This window comes from Saimiri boliviensis, chromosome 8, assembly GCF_048565385.1.
Source record: "Saimiri boliviensis isolate mSaiBol1 chromosome 8, mSaiBol1.pri, whole genome shotgun sequence".
Lineage (NCBI taxonomy): Eukaryota > Metazoa > Chordata > Mammalia > Primates > Cebidae > Saimiri > Saimiri boliviensis.
Window position 1 is genome coordinate 56212157 of NC_133456.1, and position 21531 is coordinate 56233687.

The window sequence follows — 21531 nt, forward strand, 5'->3', positions numbered from 1 at the left end:
CTCAAGCTTGTAATCCCAGCACTTTGGGAGGCCGAGGTGGGTGGATCACAAGGTCAAGAGATCGAGACCATCCTGGTCAACATGGTGAAACCCCATCTTTACTAAAAATACAAAAAATTAGCTGGGCATGGTGGCGCATGCCTGTAATCCCAGCTATTCAGGAGGCTGAGGCAGGAGAATTGCCTGAACCCAGGAGGCAGAGGTTGCGGTGAGCCGAGATCGCGCCATTGCACTCCAGCCTGGGTAACAAGAGCGAAACTCCGTCTCAAAAAATAAAAAAATTAAAAAATTAAAAAAAAAGAAATGTCCTTATGGTGAAGTGATCTAATACTAGGAAGTAAAATAAAGCTGAGAAGGGGAACAGGGAATGGCATGAAGCAGTGGAGTTACAGTTTTCAATAATGTGATCACAAGAGGCCTCACTGGGAAGGTGACATTTGAGAAAGACTTGAAGCTCAAGAGGGAACAAGCCTATAAGATGATTAGGTGGGGACTAGCAGGCCCGGACAGAGAGAGAGAGAAGTAATATCCATAGGGCAGGTCATGGGCAGCCTTGGAAGTCACTATAAGGACTTCAGCTTTCACTTAGACACAGAGACTACAGAAATGATGATAAATAATGGATTATTCCATTATGTAATTACTGAGCCATAAAAAGAGAAGATTACTATTTAATCATAAAAGACATTGTTCAGATTACATTTTCTAATTTTGCTACATGACTTCAGAAAAGCTGACATCCAGAACACATTGGGCCTTCCATAGGACACTTTACTAGAAAGCAGAGCCAATATGATAGCTCCATCCTTGACGTCTGTGGAAACAACAAACTGAATTCATAAGAAATACTACATCGCCGGGCGCGGTGGCTCAAGCCTGTAATCCCAGCACTTTGGGAGGCCGAGGCGGGTGGATCACAAGGTCGAGAGATCGAGACCAACCTGGTCAACATGGTGAAACCCCGTCTCTACTAAAAATACAAAAAAATTAGCTGGGCATGGTGGCGTGTGCCTGTAATCCCAGCTCCTCAGGAGGCTGAGGCAGGAGAATTGCCTGAACCCAGGAGGCGGAGGTTGCGGTGAGCCGAGATTGCGCCATTGCACTCCAGCCTGGGTAACAAGAGTGAAACTCCTTCTCAAAAAAAAAAAAAAAAAAAAGAAATACTACATCAATGCCAACCTCCATAGGGGTGCAGTCTAGCATTGCGCCAGAGTGTACCAGGGATTTTTCAAGGTTATAGATCTCTCATATGAGCTGCATAAAGACAGGCAGGCATGCAGTAACCTACTTTTTTAGGATGTGAATGTCAGCCCTTAATGAATTTGACAGCCTTGATTCTCAGTGTATACAAAATCAGTATATCCTGTTACATGTATATACAAACTCAAGGAAAGGGCCACTAACACCAGAGAGTGGTGTTTTGCATTAAATAACCATCGTTTACAAAGCAACATCCTTCATGTAAACCCTTGTGGTAAGAAGATGTCAGAATGTTTTCTCTTATAAACCACTTAATTCCCCTTGGTGGATATCATCAATTCTGCCATCTAAAACCAGCTGGGTAATGAATGCCAAGGAACACGGTGAGCCAACTGTACGCCATTGCCACAGAAGGTCAAGTCAATCTATTTTTAAGTAACATAACCAATGACAAGGGGTGGTCACTGGAAACAATGGGCAAGCTGGGCTGTCTGTCCTTGCTTCATTTTTTGTAAAAGCTGTGCAGTGTTCCACAGTGTAACCTAAAAATATCCCTCTGAGAGTGGTCTTTCGGCACCAAGAACAAAACAGATTGATTTTTTGAAAGTTTATGTTAAAAAAAAAAAAGACAAACATCATGTACAATTTAAGAGTGAGAGGGCTAAAACTGGACAGTGTTCTGTAGCAAAGATCTCATTTGCTGTTGCCAAAAAAAATAATATACAGGGACAACACTGCAAGAAAACAGAGTGAAAGCATCACTTTAGGGATGATGACATGGGTCCCACATCAAAAAAAAAAAAAAAAACCTCATCATCCTACCTGCTGAACATCTGAAATTTCATGTTTAGAGGCTCACTTGTTAAACTTGTTAGATTCAACAGGCAGAAATACTTGAATAGGATTCATTAATCCTTGTCAGTCATTTATAGCCCAGTATAAAGTAATAGACACAGAAAGCCAGTTAATCGGAAGAGCTGGTTATGAGAAAGTGAAGACCTTCAGATCCTAAACAAGAAGTAAAAGACAAATCAAGAGAAAGGAAGGAAAGATGTTGTAGATGGCCTATTTGCACTTATCTCCTGAAACAATGGAAAATTCATTCACGCATCCAGCCAATTTTAATGAACACCTATTATTTGCTGGGTCTTTTTTAGGCACTGAGAAATACAGGGGTGAACAAGAGAGGTAAGCTTTTTGTTTTCATGGAACTTCTATTCCCATGGGAGGGAAAACAGACAAGGGGAAAGAAACAGGGCCCAGCACGGTGGCTGACACCTGTAATCCTAGCACTTTGGGAGGCCAAGGCAGGCGGATTGCCTGAGCTTGGGAGGCCAGCCTGGGCAACATGGTGAAACCCTGCCTCTACTAAAAAAACAAAAAAATTAGCTGGGCGTGGTGGTACACGCCTATAATCCCAGCTACTCAGGAGGCTGAAGCACCAGAATTGCTTGAACCCAGGAGGCAAAAGTTGCAGTGAGCTGAGATCACACCACTGCACTCCAGCCTGGGTGACAGAGCGAGACTCTTGTCAAAAAAAAAAAGATAATATGAGATTGTGTCGAGGCTATGAAGGTACCAAACAGAGTGAGGGAATGGCATTTTACTCAGGGAGCTGTCTTTTTTTTTTTTTTTTTTTTTTTGTGGCAGGGAGATGGGGGTCTCTGTCACACAGGCTGGACTACAGTAGTATGATCTTAGCTCACTGCAACGTCTGCCTCCTGGTCTCAAGTGATTCTCTCACCTATGCCTCCTGAGCAGCTGGGACTAGGAATGTTCACCACCATGCCCAGCTAGCTTATGTATTTTGGGTAGAGACTTCAGCATGTTGCCCAGGCTGGTCTTATACTCCTGAGCTCAAGTGAACCACCCACATTGGCCTCCCAAGGTGCTAAGATGACAGGTGTGAGCCACCACAAGGGCACTATCTTACATGTGGTCAGTGGTGTGCTAGGGCCAGCTCACATTGTCTTGGGAAAAGCAAGTATATTTGTCTCTTCCCAACTCCAGCTATGCTATAGATCAGGGTCTACCCACTACCAGAACTGGTTGTTGAGCACTTAGCAGCACACCAGAAGAAGGTCACTGAAGAGAAAGAAGCAAGCCCAGAGATTCATGGGAAACCAAGCAACTCTGAAAGATAAGGCCCTGTTTTAAAATGTGAGTTACTGCCATAAATTCCAAGGAATCAAAACAAACAACACCAAAACAAAACAAAAAACCACGCAACAAACTATAGTCAACCATGTGTGGTGACAATTTCCCTCATTACAGTGAGGGGAAGGGTCTGGTGGTGGTTTGGTTTGGCTTTGAAATTGTAATTCTTTTATTATCTCCATACTGACACGTACACACACAAAAGCAGAGGGATAGTTACAGTTCCTGGGTAATTTGAAAAAACCATAAAATTCACCTGCAAAAATATGTAAGCATACCCTGTAATATACCACTTTGGGAAACTACAATCATATCATTTTAAACCTTGGGAGTCTGGGTGATTCATGGAAACACAGGATTTCACGAACACAAATAAGCTGAAGAGGCACACCCACTTATTTTTGGCATAGAGAAATTTAGGCTCTAAGAATGCGACTAGACTGACGGCAAGCTTATTCTAGAACCCAGGTCACCAGCCTCATCTGATGTCATCTTCTCAATTTTGGTCTACACCCTAGTACAGTGGTTCTTAAAACTGAGTGAGCATCATAATCCCTTGAGAGCATATTAAAACAAACCATGGATGCTACCCACACCACCCCATCCCCTGCAAAGCTTCTGAATTTGTAGAACTAAGGAGAGGCCCAGGAATTTGCATTTCTAACAAGTTCCCAGGTGATACTAATGCCAGTGATCTGAGGACCTCACTTGGAGACCCCACTGTCCCAGGAATTAGGAGTACTGGCTTTGGAATCAGACACAACTGAGTTCTAGCTCTACTTCTGCCACTGTGGTATGACCCTTGGAAAAGTTATCCAAATTCTCGGAACCTCAGCTTTTAACATCTGAATCCAACTGTAAGGACTAAAAAAGAGAATACCCGTAAAGCATTAGCTTAGTCAAGCGCCTGGTAATTCTAAGGCAAGACCTTAATAATACTAGCGGCATCCTATATCCTGTATCAAAGTTTCCTTAATTACATTTTTCCCATGCATATATTAGAATGGCTAAAATTCGAAAGACAAACAAAGTCAAAGATTGGCAAAGATGTAGAGCAACTAAAACATTAATAATAGCAGCTTTGATCGTAATAGTCAAAAATGGCAAACACTCCAAACATCCATCAACAAGCAGAAGGATAAACTGTCATGTGTATACAATGGAGTGTTACTAAACAATAAAAAAAAGAGCCAAACGAAGTATACGTGCACCAATATGAAATCTCCAAAATTTCATATTGGAGATACGAAAAGCCAAACATAAAAGAGTACATATTGCATTAGTTCATTTTTATGAAGTTTAAGACAAAAGTATTCCACGGTAAATCTATGGTGCAGGGAGAAGAGGAATTAACTGGACAGGAGCATGAAAAAAATTTCTGGGGTGATGAAAATGTTCTCTATCTTGAGTGATTAACATGAGTGCATACATTTCTTAAAACTCATCAAATTATATACCTAAGATCTATGTACTTTACTATAGGTAAATGATACCTGAATACACATAGATAATTATATATCATTTTGTAAAGCCATTTTATGACAAAGGACTGTCTTCTCCATTTAAAATGAACCAAATCCAACCTGGCAGATCCACTGAGTTTGATTCCTGCACCATCCAGTCCTGCAACAGACAGCTTTGGTCCATGTATCTTTCCAGAGAACTGCCAAGAAGTAGAAACAGCAGAATTTTCTCCCACTATACAGTCAGTATCCAGAGTGACCCACGTCCCTGGGAGTGACTAAGTTGGTACGGAAACAACACAAAAGTAACATTTTTCTTTACATATACCACATGAGTCTACCTGATACGATTTTAATAGGCATAGTAATGAAGACACACTAAGAGCAATTCTGTCAATACAGTTTAAATCATATTCTCAACATGGAAGAGGGAACAGAAAATTGGTGAAACAGTTGCTAGGGCCCATCTTTACTGGTAATGAAGACGTCAAAAGATCCAACTGTACCAGTGTAATTATTACATGAAATAGTCACTTTGAGGGCCAGGCGCAGAAGCTCACGCCTGTAATCCCAGCACTTTGGGAGGCCGAGGTGGGTGGATCGCCTGAGGTCAGGAATTCAAGACCAGCTTGGTCAACATGGTGAAACCCTGTCTCTACTAAATATAAAAAAATTAGCCGGGCATGGTGGCAGTCCCTGTAATCCCAGCTACTTGGGAGGCTGAGGCAGGAGAATCGCTTGAACCCAGGAGGAGGGAGGTTGCACTGAGCTGAGATCATGCCATTGCCCTCCAGCCTGGGTGATAGAGCAAAACTCTGTCTCAAAAAAAAAAAAAAAAAGTCACTTCCAGATAGTAATGAATTCCAGGCCATTCAGGTTTCCCAATCAGTATCATATTTCTATCCCATTACAAGTAGATTCACATACATACACATATACATATACACACACACTCGCTCCTGCTGTGAACAATCTGTGCACACTGGGTGAAGAGAGCTAACACTTGGAGACGCTACAGTTCCCTTGCAACTCAGAGTTGTCTGATTCCAAACCCACTTGATTATCTCACCAAGCCTTCCTAAACTCCATGATGAGACAGCCCTGGGACAACACTTCCCAGCTCTTTGCCAACTGGTGGCCATGCAGCATCTTGCACTCTGCAAACACTGCAAACCAGCCCCTATTCAGGACTCATTAGACACTGCTAGACATCCCACCAGTTGGGCAGGTACCCTTCCCTGTCCTTCCTCCACCCTTTCTCCAGAATGGTCCTGAACTGAGACCTGCAGCTGCTCCCATCAAATGCCTTCACACAGTATTTTCTCTATAGCTCTATCAAGTCATAATTATCCAGGTTCCTGATACTAAAAACTAGTTTCAGAAATAAATAGCTGCTCAAAATCAATTCAAACATAAATAGCTAATCTTTATGGAGCACTCACTACGTACAGGCACTGTTGGGTGCACTTTCCACTTGTTAGCTTATGTAATACCCACAAGAAAGTCAGTGTGAGGAGGACGCATTGTCAGGCCAGGCAATGTTTTGAACCTCACGCAAAACCTGGAGAGATATGTCAGGAATGAGGCACAATCTCTCCCTTTAATGAGCTCACTGCCTTGTATGGAAATGAGGACCTAACTCACAGTTCAGAGTAAGTAAAAAAACCACAAGGTAGACATTAAAGGGACCCAAAGGAGGAGGAATTTGTTCATCCTAGCAGGATGCTGGAGGGCTTCTTGGAGGAGGTATCCAGGTGGAGAATGAAGTCATAAATGCAAGGATCTTTCCATAGCTAAGTGTCAGTTCCTCAGCTCCCAAAGCTGCTAAAAAGCCAGTCTAGTCCCCTTGCCCCCTCCTCAATTTCATCTGGAACATGCCTGTTTCCAAGAGAGGACCAGCTTGCCTTTGCCCAGCCCTTCCTTTGACACATGCCTCCAGCTACTGCCTGTCCTTATGGAAACAAATGGGAACTTTTCATCCCATTCAACTTCACCACTTCCTTTGGTGCTTTCCCTTGGGAGAACCTGCGTCATGGCACTTGGTTGCACAAGGGACCCCTTTAAGGACTTCAGTTGTTCTCCACTGGGTTGATATGAGGACAGCCCCTGGTCTATACCAAGGTGAGATGTAAGGGACCTACCATCACCAGCAACCACCAAATGCATCTTTTAAAAGGCCACTCCTCCTCTACAGATTTCTGAGAGAGGAATTTGCTTCCATTCCCTCCTTGAGAATCAGCCTCTTCAGTCCTGTAGGGTCATCCCCCGACTCCTTCCTTCTCAGTACTTAAGGCTCCGCAACAAGGGTTCAACCCCTTGCTTTTGGCAACTGTGTGACCTTACGCCAAGTCCCTTAACCAATGTCAATCCCAGTTTCCTTATCTCTAAATGGGGTATATAAGTACCACTCGTTCTTAGAACTGTTGTGAATCGGAGTGAGATAGTGCAAGTAAAGTATTTTACACAGAGCCGGGCATATAGTAAACTAACAATGAATGGTAGCTTCATTATCATCATTGACAATGATGATGGTGGCGGTGGCAGGGTAAACTTGGACCCGATTCGAGCTCAAAGCAAACACCGCCTCCCCCCTCCCATGCCTAAGGCTGGGCCACACGGTGGAGACACATGCGTCATCCCGCTGAGGGGTGAATGCAGGCTCTTCTTGCGGCGGGCTCAGGAATCACCAGGCAGTCGTGTCCTAGCTCACCTGGAGGGGTCGCGGGGTGAAGCAGATTTTCTGATGGGGGAGGTCCAATAAACTGCAGACCCTCTCTTTCTGTATACGCACTCACCAGGTACGGAAACTGACTCGTGGCCAAAGAACGCCAACTGCATCCCTCCCCCGAGGAGCCAGGACAGCGTCCACCGTGCCTCTGACTCAGTTCCCCAACTCTTCCCTCGGGTGCAGGCGAGACTGCGCTGCACTTGGCGGCGAAGATAACAGGTTGGCCAGCCAGGCCTGGGAAACCTCCGTCCCCTCCCACCCCGACCCCCCTCCCCCGCCCCTACCTTGCGCAAACCCAGCCCCCTCTTCCAAACGCAGGTGGGCAAACAACCCACAACCTCGCAACAACTTTGTGTATTTCACCACCACTACAGGGCGCACGGCCTCAACTTCTCTTCGCTGCGCTCTGAGGAGGAAAGCGGGAAAACGAGGATGAGGGGCAGCCCACAGAGCGCCGTCCTTTCCTACGGGCGCCCCCCAAAGGCGCGCCCCGCCTTACCTTGTCTGACGGCTTTGAAGGTGACGGCCTCCTTGCAGCTGTCGATGACCCCCAGCACGTCATAGCGGGGCAAGCCCGACACCCGGACCCCCTGCACCTCCAGAAGCAGCTCCCCTTCGCCCAGCCTCGGGCCCTCGCCGCCGCCGCCGGGAAGCCCCGCCGCCTCGGCCGCCGCCACCGCTCCGACGTACGGAAACTCCCCGTGCTCCGCGCCTCCCAGCACCGTCACCCCCAGCTCGCCCTGGGGTCCCCGCTTCACGGTGCATTCGTGAACCCTGCTAGTCCAGTGGTTCTTCTTTTGGATCACTCTGGACATGATGAGTTACACCCCTCCTCCAAAAAAAGAAAAGAAAACGAGACAGGTGCCCCCCACAGCACGAGCCCCCAAGCCTCCGCTGGTTCACGGGAGAAACATCTCTCCCCAAGTCACAAAACAGGAGAGAGAAACTTGGCAGCCTCGCTCCCCTGCACACGCTCGCGCACTCAAGCCATCATATAACAAACTTTCTGGGCTTCCCCGCGAGCCCCGCACCGGCGCCCGCGAGCTTTGTTTGCATTCCGGTGCCTCCGGGTCCACGTTCCGGCGCCCGCCCGTGCTCTCCCGGACCAGAGTCCACTCTGCGCCGCTCGGGTTATGTTTTTTCCTTCCTTCCTTTCTCTCTTGCCTTTTACAAACGCGGTGCCTCCTCTTTGCCTGCCGCCCGGCTCTCCTCTCCTCGCGGGCGGGCTGTTCCTGAGGGTGAAGGAAGCTCTTCCAGCCAGTTGCCGGGAGCCGTGGAGACGCGGTGGCGGGGCCCAGGGGAGCGGGGCGGGAGGGAAGTGCCCGCGGCCCCTTTAAGCAGATACAAAGGCTCGGCTTGTTTTGTTACAGTTCATTCTATTCCGCGCGGCGGAGCGCAGCGGCCGGCGACAGGAGACGCGCGCGCATGCGCCCCGCGGCCGCCAGCCGGCCGGCCCGCCCCTCCGCTCCCCTCCCCTCCTCCTCCGAGGGAGAGATTCCAACGTGCTTCCCGATGGGTCCTAAAACCCACCGGCGGGAGACGCCAACTCCCCCTCACTTTTCCCGAGCCCGTCTCCTCCCTCTTCGTTTTCTTTCAGTGCCCTGGACTCCGCGGATTCCTTTGGGCCACGGGGGCCGCGCACGTGTTTTACTCCAACAGTTAGCAACTTTTGAAACCGAGCAATCTGGCTTTGGCATTTGAAAACCATTTCAAACAGGTGGGGGTTGGGGAGGCTGCCCCACTCACCCAGGCGCTCACACTCACGCACACGCGCACGCACTCGCGCCGGCCCTAAGCCTCCTAGCCGCCCTCGGCCAGTGGCTGGCCAGGCTGTCGGTCACCCAGCCCGGCTGGGCCGCCGTCCCCCGCCGCAGGTCCCACTGAAACCCCCGAGACCCGCCCCAGGGCGCGAGCCGCCTCCCCGCCTGCCCTGCACGTGCGGGTTCGGGTCCTGGCACGGGGTCTGCCAAGGTCTGTGCGACCCTGGGAAGGGCGACGGTGGGATTCCCCAGTCCCCGAACTGAGATCCCTGTGCTGGTCACGCGCAACCTCGCACACACCAGCACTCTTAAACTTTGGGACCAACGTTTTAGGACACGGGAAACTACAGGAGAGAGAGAGAGAGAGAGCCCATGGGGCTAGTGTGGGTTAAGGTCTTCAACCAAAAAGGAGATCCCTCTAGCTTTTCAACTGTCCTTCCAGCAGAGACTGCTGGAGCCAGGCATCGGCTCCGGCCTCAAGTTCCTGGCAGTGCGTCCGTGGCCAGGAGGTAAGGATCCCCGCCGGGCGTGGTGCCCCAGCGTCCTGGCCCGCGGGGGCGTGGGCGCGGCGGCCACCTCTCGGAATTTGCAGCCCGGGGGTAGAGCGAGCTTAAAGTGACTTCTGCCCCAGGGAGGTGGCGGACAGAAAGAATCCTGCCCCCAGGAAGGCTGCCCTTCCCAAATACTCAAATGGCCTGCGCAGTTGTCTCCCCAGCAGTTTTTCTCTTTAGTGATGTATAAATTGTGTTCACCTTTGGTCACAGGAGAGATTCCAAGAAATGAGGGTGTACGTTGAAGCGATGGAGAAAGGATGGAATGCCACAGTGGTCGAGGCTGAGAGGTAGGCTCAGGGGTCTACCCCGGTGTGACCTTGAGCAAGCTCGGTCACCTCCGCGCCTCCATTTCTCACTGATCAAATGAGTAGAACAAGACCTCACCAGGTGATTCGAAGTATCACATGGGAAAACACCTAGAAAGTAGTATCTAAAGGCCGGGTGCAGTGGCTCATGCCTGTAATCCCAGCACTTTGAGAGGCTGAGGCGGGTGAATCACAAGGTCAAGAGTTCGATACCAGCCTGTCCAATATGGTCAAACCCTGTCTCTAGCAAAAAAAATATTTAAAAATTAGCTAGGTGTAGTGGCGGGCGCCTATAGTCCCAGCTATTCGGTAGGCTGAGGCAGAAGAATCGCTTGAACCTGGGAGGTGGAGGTTGCAGTGAGCCAAGATTGTGTCACTGCACTCCAACCTGGGCGACAGAATGAGACTCCATCTCAAAAAATAATAAAATAAAGTGGTATATAGTAACTCATTATATTATTAATAGTAGTATTATTTGGGATGATAATTAGGAAATCATTTGGGGATTCAAGTTAGAGAGCATGATAATTTATCGCCTCCTTTCTAGAACTTAAAAAATATGAGCGTGTGTATGTGTGTGTGTGTGTGTTTTTTTTTTTTTTTTTAAGAAACGTGGTCTCACTCTGTCCCCAAGCTGGAGTGCAGAAGTTTGACCATATCTGATTGTAACCTCAAACTTCTGGGCCCAAGCAATCCTACCAAGTCAGCCTCCTGAGTACTTGGGACTATAAGCACACACCACCACACCCAGCTAGTTTTTTATTTTTTTATTTATTTTTTTATTTTTTATTTTTGGGACGGAGTTTCGCTCTTGTTACCCAGGCTGGAGTGCAATGGTGCGATCTCGGCTCACCACAACCTCCGCCTCCTGGGTTCAGGCCATTCTCCTGCCTCAGCCTCCTGAGTAGCTCGGATTACAGGCATGTGCCACCATGCCCAGCTACTTTTTTGTATTTTTTTAGTAGAGACGGGGTTTCACCATATTGACCAGGATAGTCTCGATCTCTTGACCTCGTGATCCACCCGCCTCGGCCTCCCAAAGTGCTGGGATTACAGGCTTGAGCCACCGCGCCCGGCCCTAGTTTTTTATTTTTTAACTTTTTGTAGACATGGGGGGGTCTCCCTATGTTACCCAGGCTTGTCTCAAACTCCTGGGCTCAAGCCAACATCCCGCCTCAGCTTCCCAAAGTGCTGGGGTTACAGATGTGAACCATCATAACCAGTTTAGGCATACGTTTAAATGTGCTTTTAAAGCAATGTTTGTGGGGTGCTATTCTAAGATAATAAAAATAAGGAGGGATGTTATGCTTCTCTCTTGGGATTTCCAGAACTGAAAATCCCGTTGCATTGTTGTGTTTCCAAAAGAAGGAGGTGACCAATTTTCCATAGCTTTGCTTGATGAAAGCAACTTCATCTCCAGCTTCTTTTTTTCAGAAGCAATCTGGATCAATATGAACAGCACTTCAAAGCATAAACTTTCAAACCCAAACACAGATCCAGCCAATCAGAATCTCAAGGAAGGGCTCAGTCATTTGGACTTTTAAAGTTCCCCTTAGGTTTAGTATCTTGACTGCAAAGCATTGTTTGGGTCCCAGATCCTTTTGTCCAATAAACCTGCACTCCACATCTCTGTGTAAAATAAAAATTCAAGGAGGGCAGGACACGTTGACAGTTTGATTTACTGATTTTATTATTATTATTATTACTATTATTGTTGTTGTTGTTGAAATGGAATCTTACTCTGTCACCCAGGCTGGAGTGCAGTGGCGCCATCTCGGCTCACTGCAACCTCCGCCTCCAGAGTCCCAGTTCAAGCAATTCTCCTGCGTCAGCCTCCAGAGTAGCTGGGATTACAGGCATGTGCCACCATGCCCAGCTAATTATTGTATTTTTAGTAAAGACCAGGTTTTACCATGTTGGCCAGGCTAGTCTCGAACTCCAGACCTCGTGATCCACCTGCCTCAGCCTCCACAAAGTGCTGGGATTACAGACATGAGGCACCATGCCCTGCCACTAATGTATTATTCTCAGTCCCTAGAATGGTGCCTGGTACTCGTAAATGCTCAAATATTTATCAAATGACTCTTTCCACAAAAATGTACATTTTTTATGTTCCATGTTAATGGGGAGTCTCAAATTCCCCTATAAATCATTAGTAAGCTTAGTAAGCTTAACCCTCTGTGTTTCCCCACTTTGCCATTTCATATTCTAGTAAAGTGTAATTGTTTGCTAAGAATACCCATAACCAACCTTGAATTAGGAGTTCCCAAACTCCCCACTCAACTCTCACTTCCACCTGGGGGAGTCCAAGGGCTGGACAAGGCGTTTTGTGATTCCTCCTCCCACTGCAACAATATCTCCCGCTTGCCAGGATTCCAGGAATTTAGCACATGTCAGGTTTTAGATGTGGAAAAGACCCAAGAGAAGAAGGAAGACCTTTGGGTACAGAGAGCAATATGGAGAAAAGAACAGACATTATTCTGATCCAGGAAAATAAAAAATAATTTCAACCTTTAGCCAAGGTTTGTAAATCATCAGGAAAAAAAATAAAAATAAAAAATAAAGTAGCCAAGGCTGCCAATTTCCAGGATGCTCCCTCTGCTTCTTCCTGGCTAGTGTTTCACCTGGTCTACTTCCTGTGTCCCAGCCTGGAGAACTTCAAGACAGAGATCATCTCCCTCCTATCCAACCTTTGAAATCTCAATACGAAAAACCATGCCTTGTGTGAAGTGTGCACCATACACAGTTGTTGAGTGAATATATGAATGAATGAATGGTGACACAAAATTGTTTAATATGTGACCTTTGATCCAAAGCCAATTTAGATATGGTAGCCAAAACAGGAGTATTTATATTAGGTTGGTGCAGTTACCCTTGCACCAACCTAATAGATTGTTCTTGAAAGAGCTTACAGTTATGTCATTGTGAAGTAGATTTTTCCTGAATAGATCTAAGATCCTAGTGTTCTGACTTATTTCACTTAAACTATGAATTTGGCAATACATGCTGATGGGAGAAATAATGCTATAAAATACCTAATTTTCAAGCTGACCATATATGTCAGCATAGTGATATGAGTTGTTTGTTTGTTTGTTTTGAGATGGAGTCTTGCTCTGTTGCCCAGGCTGGAGTGCAGTGGCACCATCTCAGCTCACTGTAACCTCCACCTCCCTGGGTCAACCAATTCCCCTGCCTCACCTCCTGAGTAGCTGGGATTACAGGCACATGCCATCACACCCGGCTAATTTTTTTTTTGTTTTTGGGGTTTTTTTTTTTTTTTTTTAGTAAAGTTGGGGTTTTACCGTGCTGGCCAGACTGGTCTCGAACTCCTGACCTCAGGCAATCTGCCCACCTCGGCCTCCCAAAGTGCTGGGATTACAGACATGAGCCACCTCTTATTTTTTTTAGTAGAGACGGGGTTTTATCGTGTTAGCCAGGTTGGTCTCAAACTTCTAACTTCAGGTGATCTGCCCACCTCGGCCTCCCAAAGTGTTGGGATTATAGACATGAGCCATGACACCCAGCTGATGTGAGTTATTTTATGCAATCACCACAATTTGTGAGGTAGGAACTATCAAGAATGACCTTGATTTTATAACTGAGGAAAATGAAGCTAGGAAAGTGAAGAAACTTGCCCTAGAGCTTATATGTAACAAAACCAGGAAGTGAGCCTGGAGGCATGACCCAAAACCCCTGCTCAGAACCACGGTACTCTGAGAAGATAGGATGTGGCCATTTAGCATATTTGGGTAAGAGCATATTCTGGGCTTTTGAATCTGCTACATAGTGTATACACAGTAATTAAGTCCCCCTCTTCTCTGTCTCTTCACTTTAATCTAAAGGATACAGTGTTTCACTCCAGAACTCAATCTCCTGTTCTCCATCTGTGGGCTCTGAAGATTCGAATAATTCAGGAATGTAAAGAGAATTAATTTGCAAACATTTCTACAGTGTTTAGGCTGCAGTACAGGTGATATGCCAATCAGCCTTACACTATTACATAAGCATTTCAACAATGAACTCCTAATACGGAGGGTAGATTCAGCTGAGAAAAAAAGTGTAACAAAATAAAATCTAGACAAATTAAGATCTTAATTGTATGTGGCTAGTTCTACTAGACAGAAGAAAAGAAAACATGAATATGAAATGTGCGTTTCTTTTCCTTCTCCCAAATATATTTCTTTCTAAAGTTTTCCAGTTGTGATTAAAGAGATGTGTCATCAACAAAAAAATAACATTTCATAATGTTATTATGATAAACATAATGCAAAAATCCTCAGTAAAATACTGGCAAACCGAACCGAGCAGCACATCAAAAAACTTACCCACCACAATCAAATCAGCTTCATCCCTGGGATGCAAGACTGGTTCAACATATACAAATCAATAATCCATCACATAATCAGAACCAATAACAAAAACCACATGATTATCTTAATAGATACAGAAAAGGCCTTTCCACAAAATTCAACAGCCCTTCATGCTAAAACCTCTCAATAAACTATGTATTGATGGAATGTATCTCAAAATAATAAGAGCTATTTATGACAAACCCACAGCCAATATCATAAGAATGGGCAAAAACTGGAAGCATTCCCTTTGAAAACCAGCACAAGACAAGGATGCCCTCTCTCATCACTCCTATTTAACATAGTATTGGAAGTTCTGGCCAGGGTAATTAGGCAAGAGAAAGAAATAAAGAGTATTCAATTTGGAAAAGAGGAAGGCAAATTGTGTCTGTTTGCAGATGACATAATACTATATCCAGAAAGCCCCTTTGTCTCGCCTAAAAATCACTGAAGCCAATACACAACTTCAGCAGTCTCAGGATACAAAATCAATGTGCAAAAATCACAAGCATTCCTATATGCTAGTAACAGACAAACAGCCAAATCATGAGTGAACTCCCATTCACAATTGCTACAAAGAGAATAAAATACCTAGGAATACAACTTACAAGGGAGATGAAGAACCTCTTCAAGGAGAACTATAAACCACTGCTCAAGGAAATAAGAGGACACAAACAAATGGAAAAACATTCCACGCTCATGGATAGGAAGAATCAATATTGCGAAAATGGCCACACTGTCCAAAGTAATTTATAGATTCAATGCTATTCCCATCAAGCTACCATTGACTTTCTTCACAGAATTGGAAAAAAACTACTTTAAATTTCATATGGGGCCGGGCGCGGTGGCTCAAGCCTGTAATCCCAGCACTTTGGGAGGCCGAGGCGGGTGGATCACGAGGTCAAGAGATCGAGACCATCCTGGTCAACATGGTGAAACCCCGTCTCTACTAAAAATACAAAAATTAGCTGGGCATGGTGGTGCGTGCCTGTAATCCCAGCTACTCAGGAGGCTGAGGCAGGAGAATTGCCTGAACCCAGGAGGCAGAGGTTGCGGTGAGCCAAGATCGCGCCATTGCACTCCAGCCTGGGTAACAAGAGCGAAACTCCATCTCAAAAAAAAAAAAAAAAAAAAAAAAAAAAAAAAAAATTCATATGGAACCAAAAAAGAGCCTGCATAGCCAAGACAATCCTAAGCAAAAAGAACAAAGCTGGAAGCATCATGCTACCTGACTTCAGACTATACTACAAGGCTACAGTAACCAAAACAGCATGATACTGGTACCAAAACAGATATGTAGACCAATGAAAAAGAACAGAGGCCTCAATAACAACACCACCTATCTACAACAATCTGATCTTTGATAAAACTGACAAAACAAGCAATGGGGAAGGGTTCCCTATTTAATCAATGGTGTTGGGAAAACTGGCTAGCCATATGCAGCAAGCTGAAACTGGATCCCTTCCTTACACCTTATACAAAAATTAACTCAAGGTGGATTAAAGACAGGCAACCTGCAGAAAGGGAGAAAATTTTTGCAATCTATCCATCTGACAAAGGTCTAATATCTATAATCTACCAAGAACTTAAATTTACAAGAAAAAACAGCAAAAAGTGGACAAAGGCTATGAATAGACATTTCTCAAGAGAAGACATTTATGCAGCCAACAAACATATGAAAAAAAGCTCATCATCACTGGTTATTAGAGAAATGCAAATCAAAACCACATTGAGATACCATTGCCAGTTAGAATGGCAATCATTAAAAAGTCAGGAAACAAAAGATGCTGGAGAGGATGTGGAGAAATAAGAACGCTTTTACACTGTTGGTGGGAGTGTAAATTAGTTCAACCATTGCGCAAGACAGTGTGGCAATTCCTCGAGGATCTAGAACTAAAAATAACATTTGACCCAGCAATCCCAATACTGGGTATATACCCAAAGGATTATAAATCATTCTATAAAGACACATGCATATGTATGTTTATTGTGGCACTGTTCACAATAGCAAAGACTTGGAACCAAGTCAAATGTCCATCAACAATAGACTGGATAAATAAAATGTAGCACATATATATCACAAAATCCTATGCAGCCATTAAAAAGGATGAGTTCATGTCCTTTGCAGGGACATGGATGCAGCTGGAAACCATCATTCTCAGCAAACTAACCTTGTGAACAGAAAACCAAATACCACATATTCTCACTCATAAGTGGGAGTTGAACAATAAGAACACATGAACACAGGGAGGGGAACATCACACACTGGGGCCTCTTAGGGCGTGAAGGGCTAGGGGAGGGATAGCATTAGAACTACCTAATGTATATGATGGGTTGATGGGTGCAGCAAACCACCATGGCACATATATACCTATATAACAAACCTGCACATTCTACACATGTACCCCAGAACTTAAAGTATTTTTTTAAAGTATCATTGCAATTTAAAGTGGTAATTTTCCTCCTTTTTCTGAAAATATGAGGGTGGGAAATAAGTTGGTCAGTTGCAAGGGCAAAAGAGAACCAATTTATATATTATAGGTTGGTTATTTTTTAATTCCTGAAGAAAGCTATCAGGAGGCATACACTGGAGTTGTCAATATAAATAGTTTGTATACAGTAGGTTAACTGACTCCAAACAGGTTACTTAGTGTGGAAGACCAATAGGGCAGATTGAACCCATTAGAACAGATAGATGGCAAACGGCATGAGGGCTGTGCTCCTAGTCATCTCATGGAGGGCGTTTATGGCTCACTCAATAACTTGTTCTTTTCTTTGCCAGGGAGGAAAATGGGTAGTTTCCTCTGATCTTAGAATTCCTCCTTTTAGTATTTTCAGCTAAGCAAGAATAAATAAAATGTTATACTTTGGCAGACCAAGGTAGATGATCACTTGAGCCCAGGAGTTCAAAACCAACCTAGGCAACATGGTGAAATCCCATCTCTATAAAACATACAAAAAATTAGCCAAGTGTGGTGACATGCATCTGTGGTCCCAGCTACTCAGGAGGCTGAGGCTGGAGGATTGCTTGAGCCCAGTAGGTCAAGGCTGCAGTGAGCTCTGACCACACCACTGCACTCCAGTGTGGACAACAGAGTAGGACCCTGTCTCAAAAATTAAAAATTGAAAACAAGGCCAGTCGCGGTGGCTGACACCTGTAATCCCAGCACTTTGGGAAGCCAAGGCAGGCAGATCACCTGAGGTCAGAAGTTCGAGACAAGCCTGGCTAACATGGTGAAACCCCATTTCTACTAAAAATACACAAAAATTAGCTGGGCGGGGTGGCATGCACCTGTAATCCCAGCTACTCCGGAGGCTGAGGCAGGAGAATTGCTTGAACCTGGGAGGTGGAGGTTGCAGTGAGCTGAGGTGGCCCCATTGCACTCCAGCCTGGGCAACAAGAGCGAAACTCTGTCACAAAATAAATAAATAAATAAATATTAAATCGTTTGACCTTTCAAGACATCACATATGAACTATTATTTTAGTAGCCCAGAGAAGTAACTCCAGGAAGGGCTTAATTCCTGGTTAATGTTCTGTTTCACTTAAGTGCAAAAATAATAATAATAATAATGGGAACTGAAATCTTTGGTTAGTCTTTCTGTCTGAAGAACTAAGGGAAATCGAAAAATGTATCACAAGTATCTCTCCTAAAATGTCCCAAGTAGTTCAGCTATATAAAATACTAAGTATCTTAAATTAGCGTATCATCCTCCATAATTCCACTGAAACTATACCTGATGGTTTACTAATACTAATTTCCTTGAGAACAGGAAACTCTCATTTTCTCCAGAACAGACATGTGTACCTCTTTTATATTGTCTCTAATCAACTTTGTCAAAATATGGTAATCAGAACATGGCTTACTTTATGATCTTTTTTTCTTCCTCTTTTTTTTTTTTTTTTTTTTTTTTGAGACAGGGTCTCATTCTGTTGTCCAGGCCAGAATTCGAGATCATAGATCACTACAGCCTCCATTTCCCAGGCTCAAGTGATCTTCCCGTCTCATCCTGAGTAGCTGGGACTACAGGTGTGAGCCACTGCACTCAACCTTCTTCTTGCTTATTGTATATGTTTAGCAATTTACTGTACCAAAATAGAACTGAGAGGGAGAAAAAGGAAAATATACTACTAAGGGTAGAATGCCCATATTTTCAAAAAATACCCTACTAATACACATTTTTCAAAGATAATTTTAAAAACGGATAAGTAAATAGGCACATTAAATTAAGTCATTTGTAAGCTTACCACCAAGAATTAACCACTTTTTATATTTGGGTGAATCTTGTACTGGACCCACATAAACCTGCATTTTTTTACTTTCAATAACCAAATAATATTTTATTCTCTGAATGTTTCCAATTGTATGTAATGATTAGTCCATTGATGATTATTCAGGATTCTGAAGAAGACTAAAATAACAATTTGTATTAGGATGTTTTTGATTGCCAGTGACAGAAACTCAGTTTAACTACCTTAAGCAAAAAATGAAAGCTATTACTCCATGTAATTGGCAAACCAGAGGTGAAACTAGTTTTCAGTACATCTGGATGAAGGGGTTCAAGTGACGTCCTCAGCTTTCTCTATCTTTGTGTCTTGATTCTCCTTTTCTATCTGTTGTCCTCATCCTCTCCCACTACATACAGATGGGTCTTCTCCAGCCAGCCGGGAAAGATAGCTAGCTATAGGCAGCCTACATGATCCAGGTTTAGCAATCCCGGCCAAAAGGAGATTTCCACTAACAGGAGAGAAAAGGCATAGAGAAACTTCAGTCTCTAATAAAGCAATTTCAGTTGAGGGTAGAGGTAGAGTTTGCCTACTTTGCGGTGGCTTTGGCAATAAATACAAGTGATTGAAAAACCTCGTCAGCTGCCTAATCAAGCCTGGCAGAGTGTATGTGGACTTGGGGCTCCTTAGGGAACCCTCATCGAGGTGGGTTCCTCTGCAGACTCTTAGTATGATCTCCTTTTCTGCAGTTACCTAAAGCTTCCAAGAATTCAAGTATAGTGGGAGTTTGATTTCAATCAAAGCTGAAGTGGTTGGCCCATATTTTTATAGATGTTTTGAAGATATTCTGAATCTGGCAACACTGCAGGATTGAACCCGTTACAATGGATGCCAGTCAAGTATTATACTTGTTTAATACAGATGGCTTGTTAAACTATATAACATTGATTTCAAATGTTCCAAAATGAGTCTTGAGTTTCTCTGAGGCTAAGCTGAAAACAACTAAATATCCCATGATGGCACATGACAGTAAATTGTTTTTATTCATTCATTCATTCATTTAGCATTTTTTTTTTTTTTTTTTTTGAGACAATCTGGCTCTGACTGTCATCCAGACTGGAGTGCAGTGGTGTAGTCTCAGCTCACTGCAACCTCCAAGTGTTAGGCTCAAGCCATCCTCCCACCTCAGCCTCCCTAGTAGCTGAGACTACAAGTACACACCACCATGCCCAGCTAGTTTTTATATTTTTTGTAGAGACAGGGTTTCACCATGTTGCCCAGTCTGGTCTTGAATGGTCTTGAATTCCTGGGCTCAAGAAATCTGCCCATCTCAGCCTCCAAAGTTCTGGGATTACAGGCATAAGCAAACGTGCCCAGCCCAGAAATTTTTGTTTGTTTTGAGATAGCCTCTCCCTCTGTCACCCAGACTGAAGTGCAGTGACACAATCATGGCTCACTACAGCTTCCAACTCCTGGGCTCAAACAGTCCTCTCCTCGGCCTCCCACATAGCTCAACCACTGGCACACAGCACCCCACCTCTCTAATTTTTTTACTTATTACAGACACTGGGTCTCACTAAGTTGCCCAGGCTGTTCTTGAACTAGCTTCAAGCTATTCTCCTGCCTCATCCTCCCAAAGTATTGAGATTACAGCATGAGCCACTGTGTCTGGCTTTTTTTTTTCTTTCTTTTTTTTTTTTTTTTCAAGCAATTCTCCTGCCTCAGCCTCCTGAGTAGCTGGGATTACAGGTGCCTGCCACCATGCCCAGCTAATTTTTTTGTATTTTTAGGAGAGTTCGGGTTTCACCGTGTTGGCCAGGCTGCTCTAGAACTCCTGACCTCAAGTGATCTGCCCACCTCAGCCTCCCAAAGTGCTGAGATTACAGTCATGAGCCACCATGTCTGGCTGTGTCTGGCTTTTCTCTTTTTTTTTTTCTTAAGCAAATATTGATTAAACACTTATTTTGTCAACTCCTTGTAGGGATTGATAGCACAGCATTAAAAGACACTTTCTTTTTTCCTGGAGGAAGCCTACCTCCTAATTTGATATTGAAACAAGAAAAAATATCAGTATTTGGTAAGGTCAATGACAGGGAAACTTAGGTCACTGTGAAGGACATCTCATTGTGGAGGATTTTAATTTGTAAACATGGCATTAGAAATTAAAAGTGCCATTCTTAGAAGAATTTCTTGCCTCCTTCCCTCTACTTTATTTTAAAAGTATTTTGAGAAGTCAAAGACAAAGTCCAGTTTTATAATCACATTATGATACTCAAAGATATGTTTTATGGAGGCATTCACAGAGTTCTCAGGTGGTTAAATTTGCCCACGGTGTGAATATACGGTTCCATAAAGGACAGTGCTATCTTGCCATGAAGATGATCCAGGAAACACTAGGTGGGGTTTTGAAAAATGACTCAGGATAATGAAGCAATCTGGAGCCTGAGCAACCTTGCTCCTTGAACTGTGCCATCTTTGGAAAATTGTTCCTCACCAAACTGTATAGCCAGATGAATGAGGACTCAAAAAAATAATGTATTACTCACTTTCCAGATTTAGCACGTTCCTAGAATTTTAAACTCATTTTTATGGACTGTTGCCTAACTGAGGGAAGGCTTAGACAAACCCAGAGTGGTTATGAGCAACATCCCCGAGGGAGTCAGTGCCCAAATTTGGAGTCCTTGTGTCCTGAACATTCGTGAAACTCCTGGCTTGGAAATTCAGCCAGCCAGGGTTGGAGTACCCTAAGGATTTTAGATGCAGCTGAGAACTGCTGAATTAAGCCAAA

The 21531-nt window shown here is 44.4% G+C and overlaps 1 protein-coding gene and 1 long non-coding RNA gene across 23 annotated transcripts in view; one reads left to right on the forward strand and one right to left on the reverse strand.

Annotated features, from left to right (window-relative positions):
* MAGI1 (membrane associated guanylate kinase, WW and PDZ domain containing 1) overlaps positions 1 to 8982 on the reverse strand; it is a 680038-nt gene extending 671056 nt beyond the window's left edge. For 12 of the 22 annotated variants that reach the window (XM_039477259.2, XM_074404507.1, XM_074404511.1 and 9 more), the window contains exon 1: positions 8048 to 8982. In XM_039477259.2, the coding sequence (XP_039333193.1) occupies positions 8048 to 8363 (316 nt within the window). In that variant the 5' untranslated portion in view covers positions 8364 to 8982. The remainder of the gene's footprint in view (positions 1 to 8047) is intronic. The other 10 variants (XM_039477263.2, XM_039477262.2, XM_039477261.2 and 7 more) reach the window with 1 other exon arrangement.
* Positions 8983 to 9451: 469 nt separating this feature from the next.
* LOC141585257 (uncharacterized) overlaps positions 9452 to 21531 on the forward strand; it is an 87897-nt gene continuing 75817 nt past the window's right edge. Inside the window, exons 1-2 of the long non-coding RNA XR_012518653.1 lie at positions 9452 to 9817; positions 10073 to 10149. This is a non-coding gene — a long non-coding RNA (uncharacterized LOC141585257). The remainder of the gene's footprint in view (positions 9818 to 10072; positions 10150 to 21531) is intronic.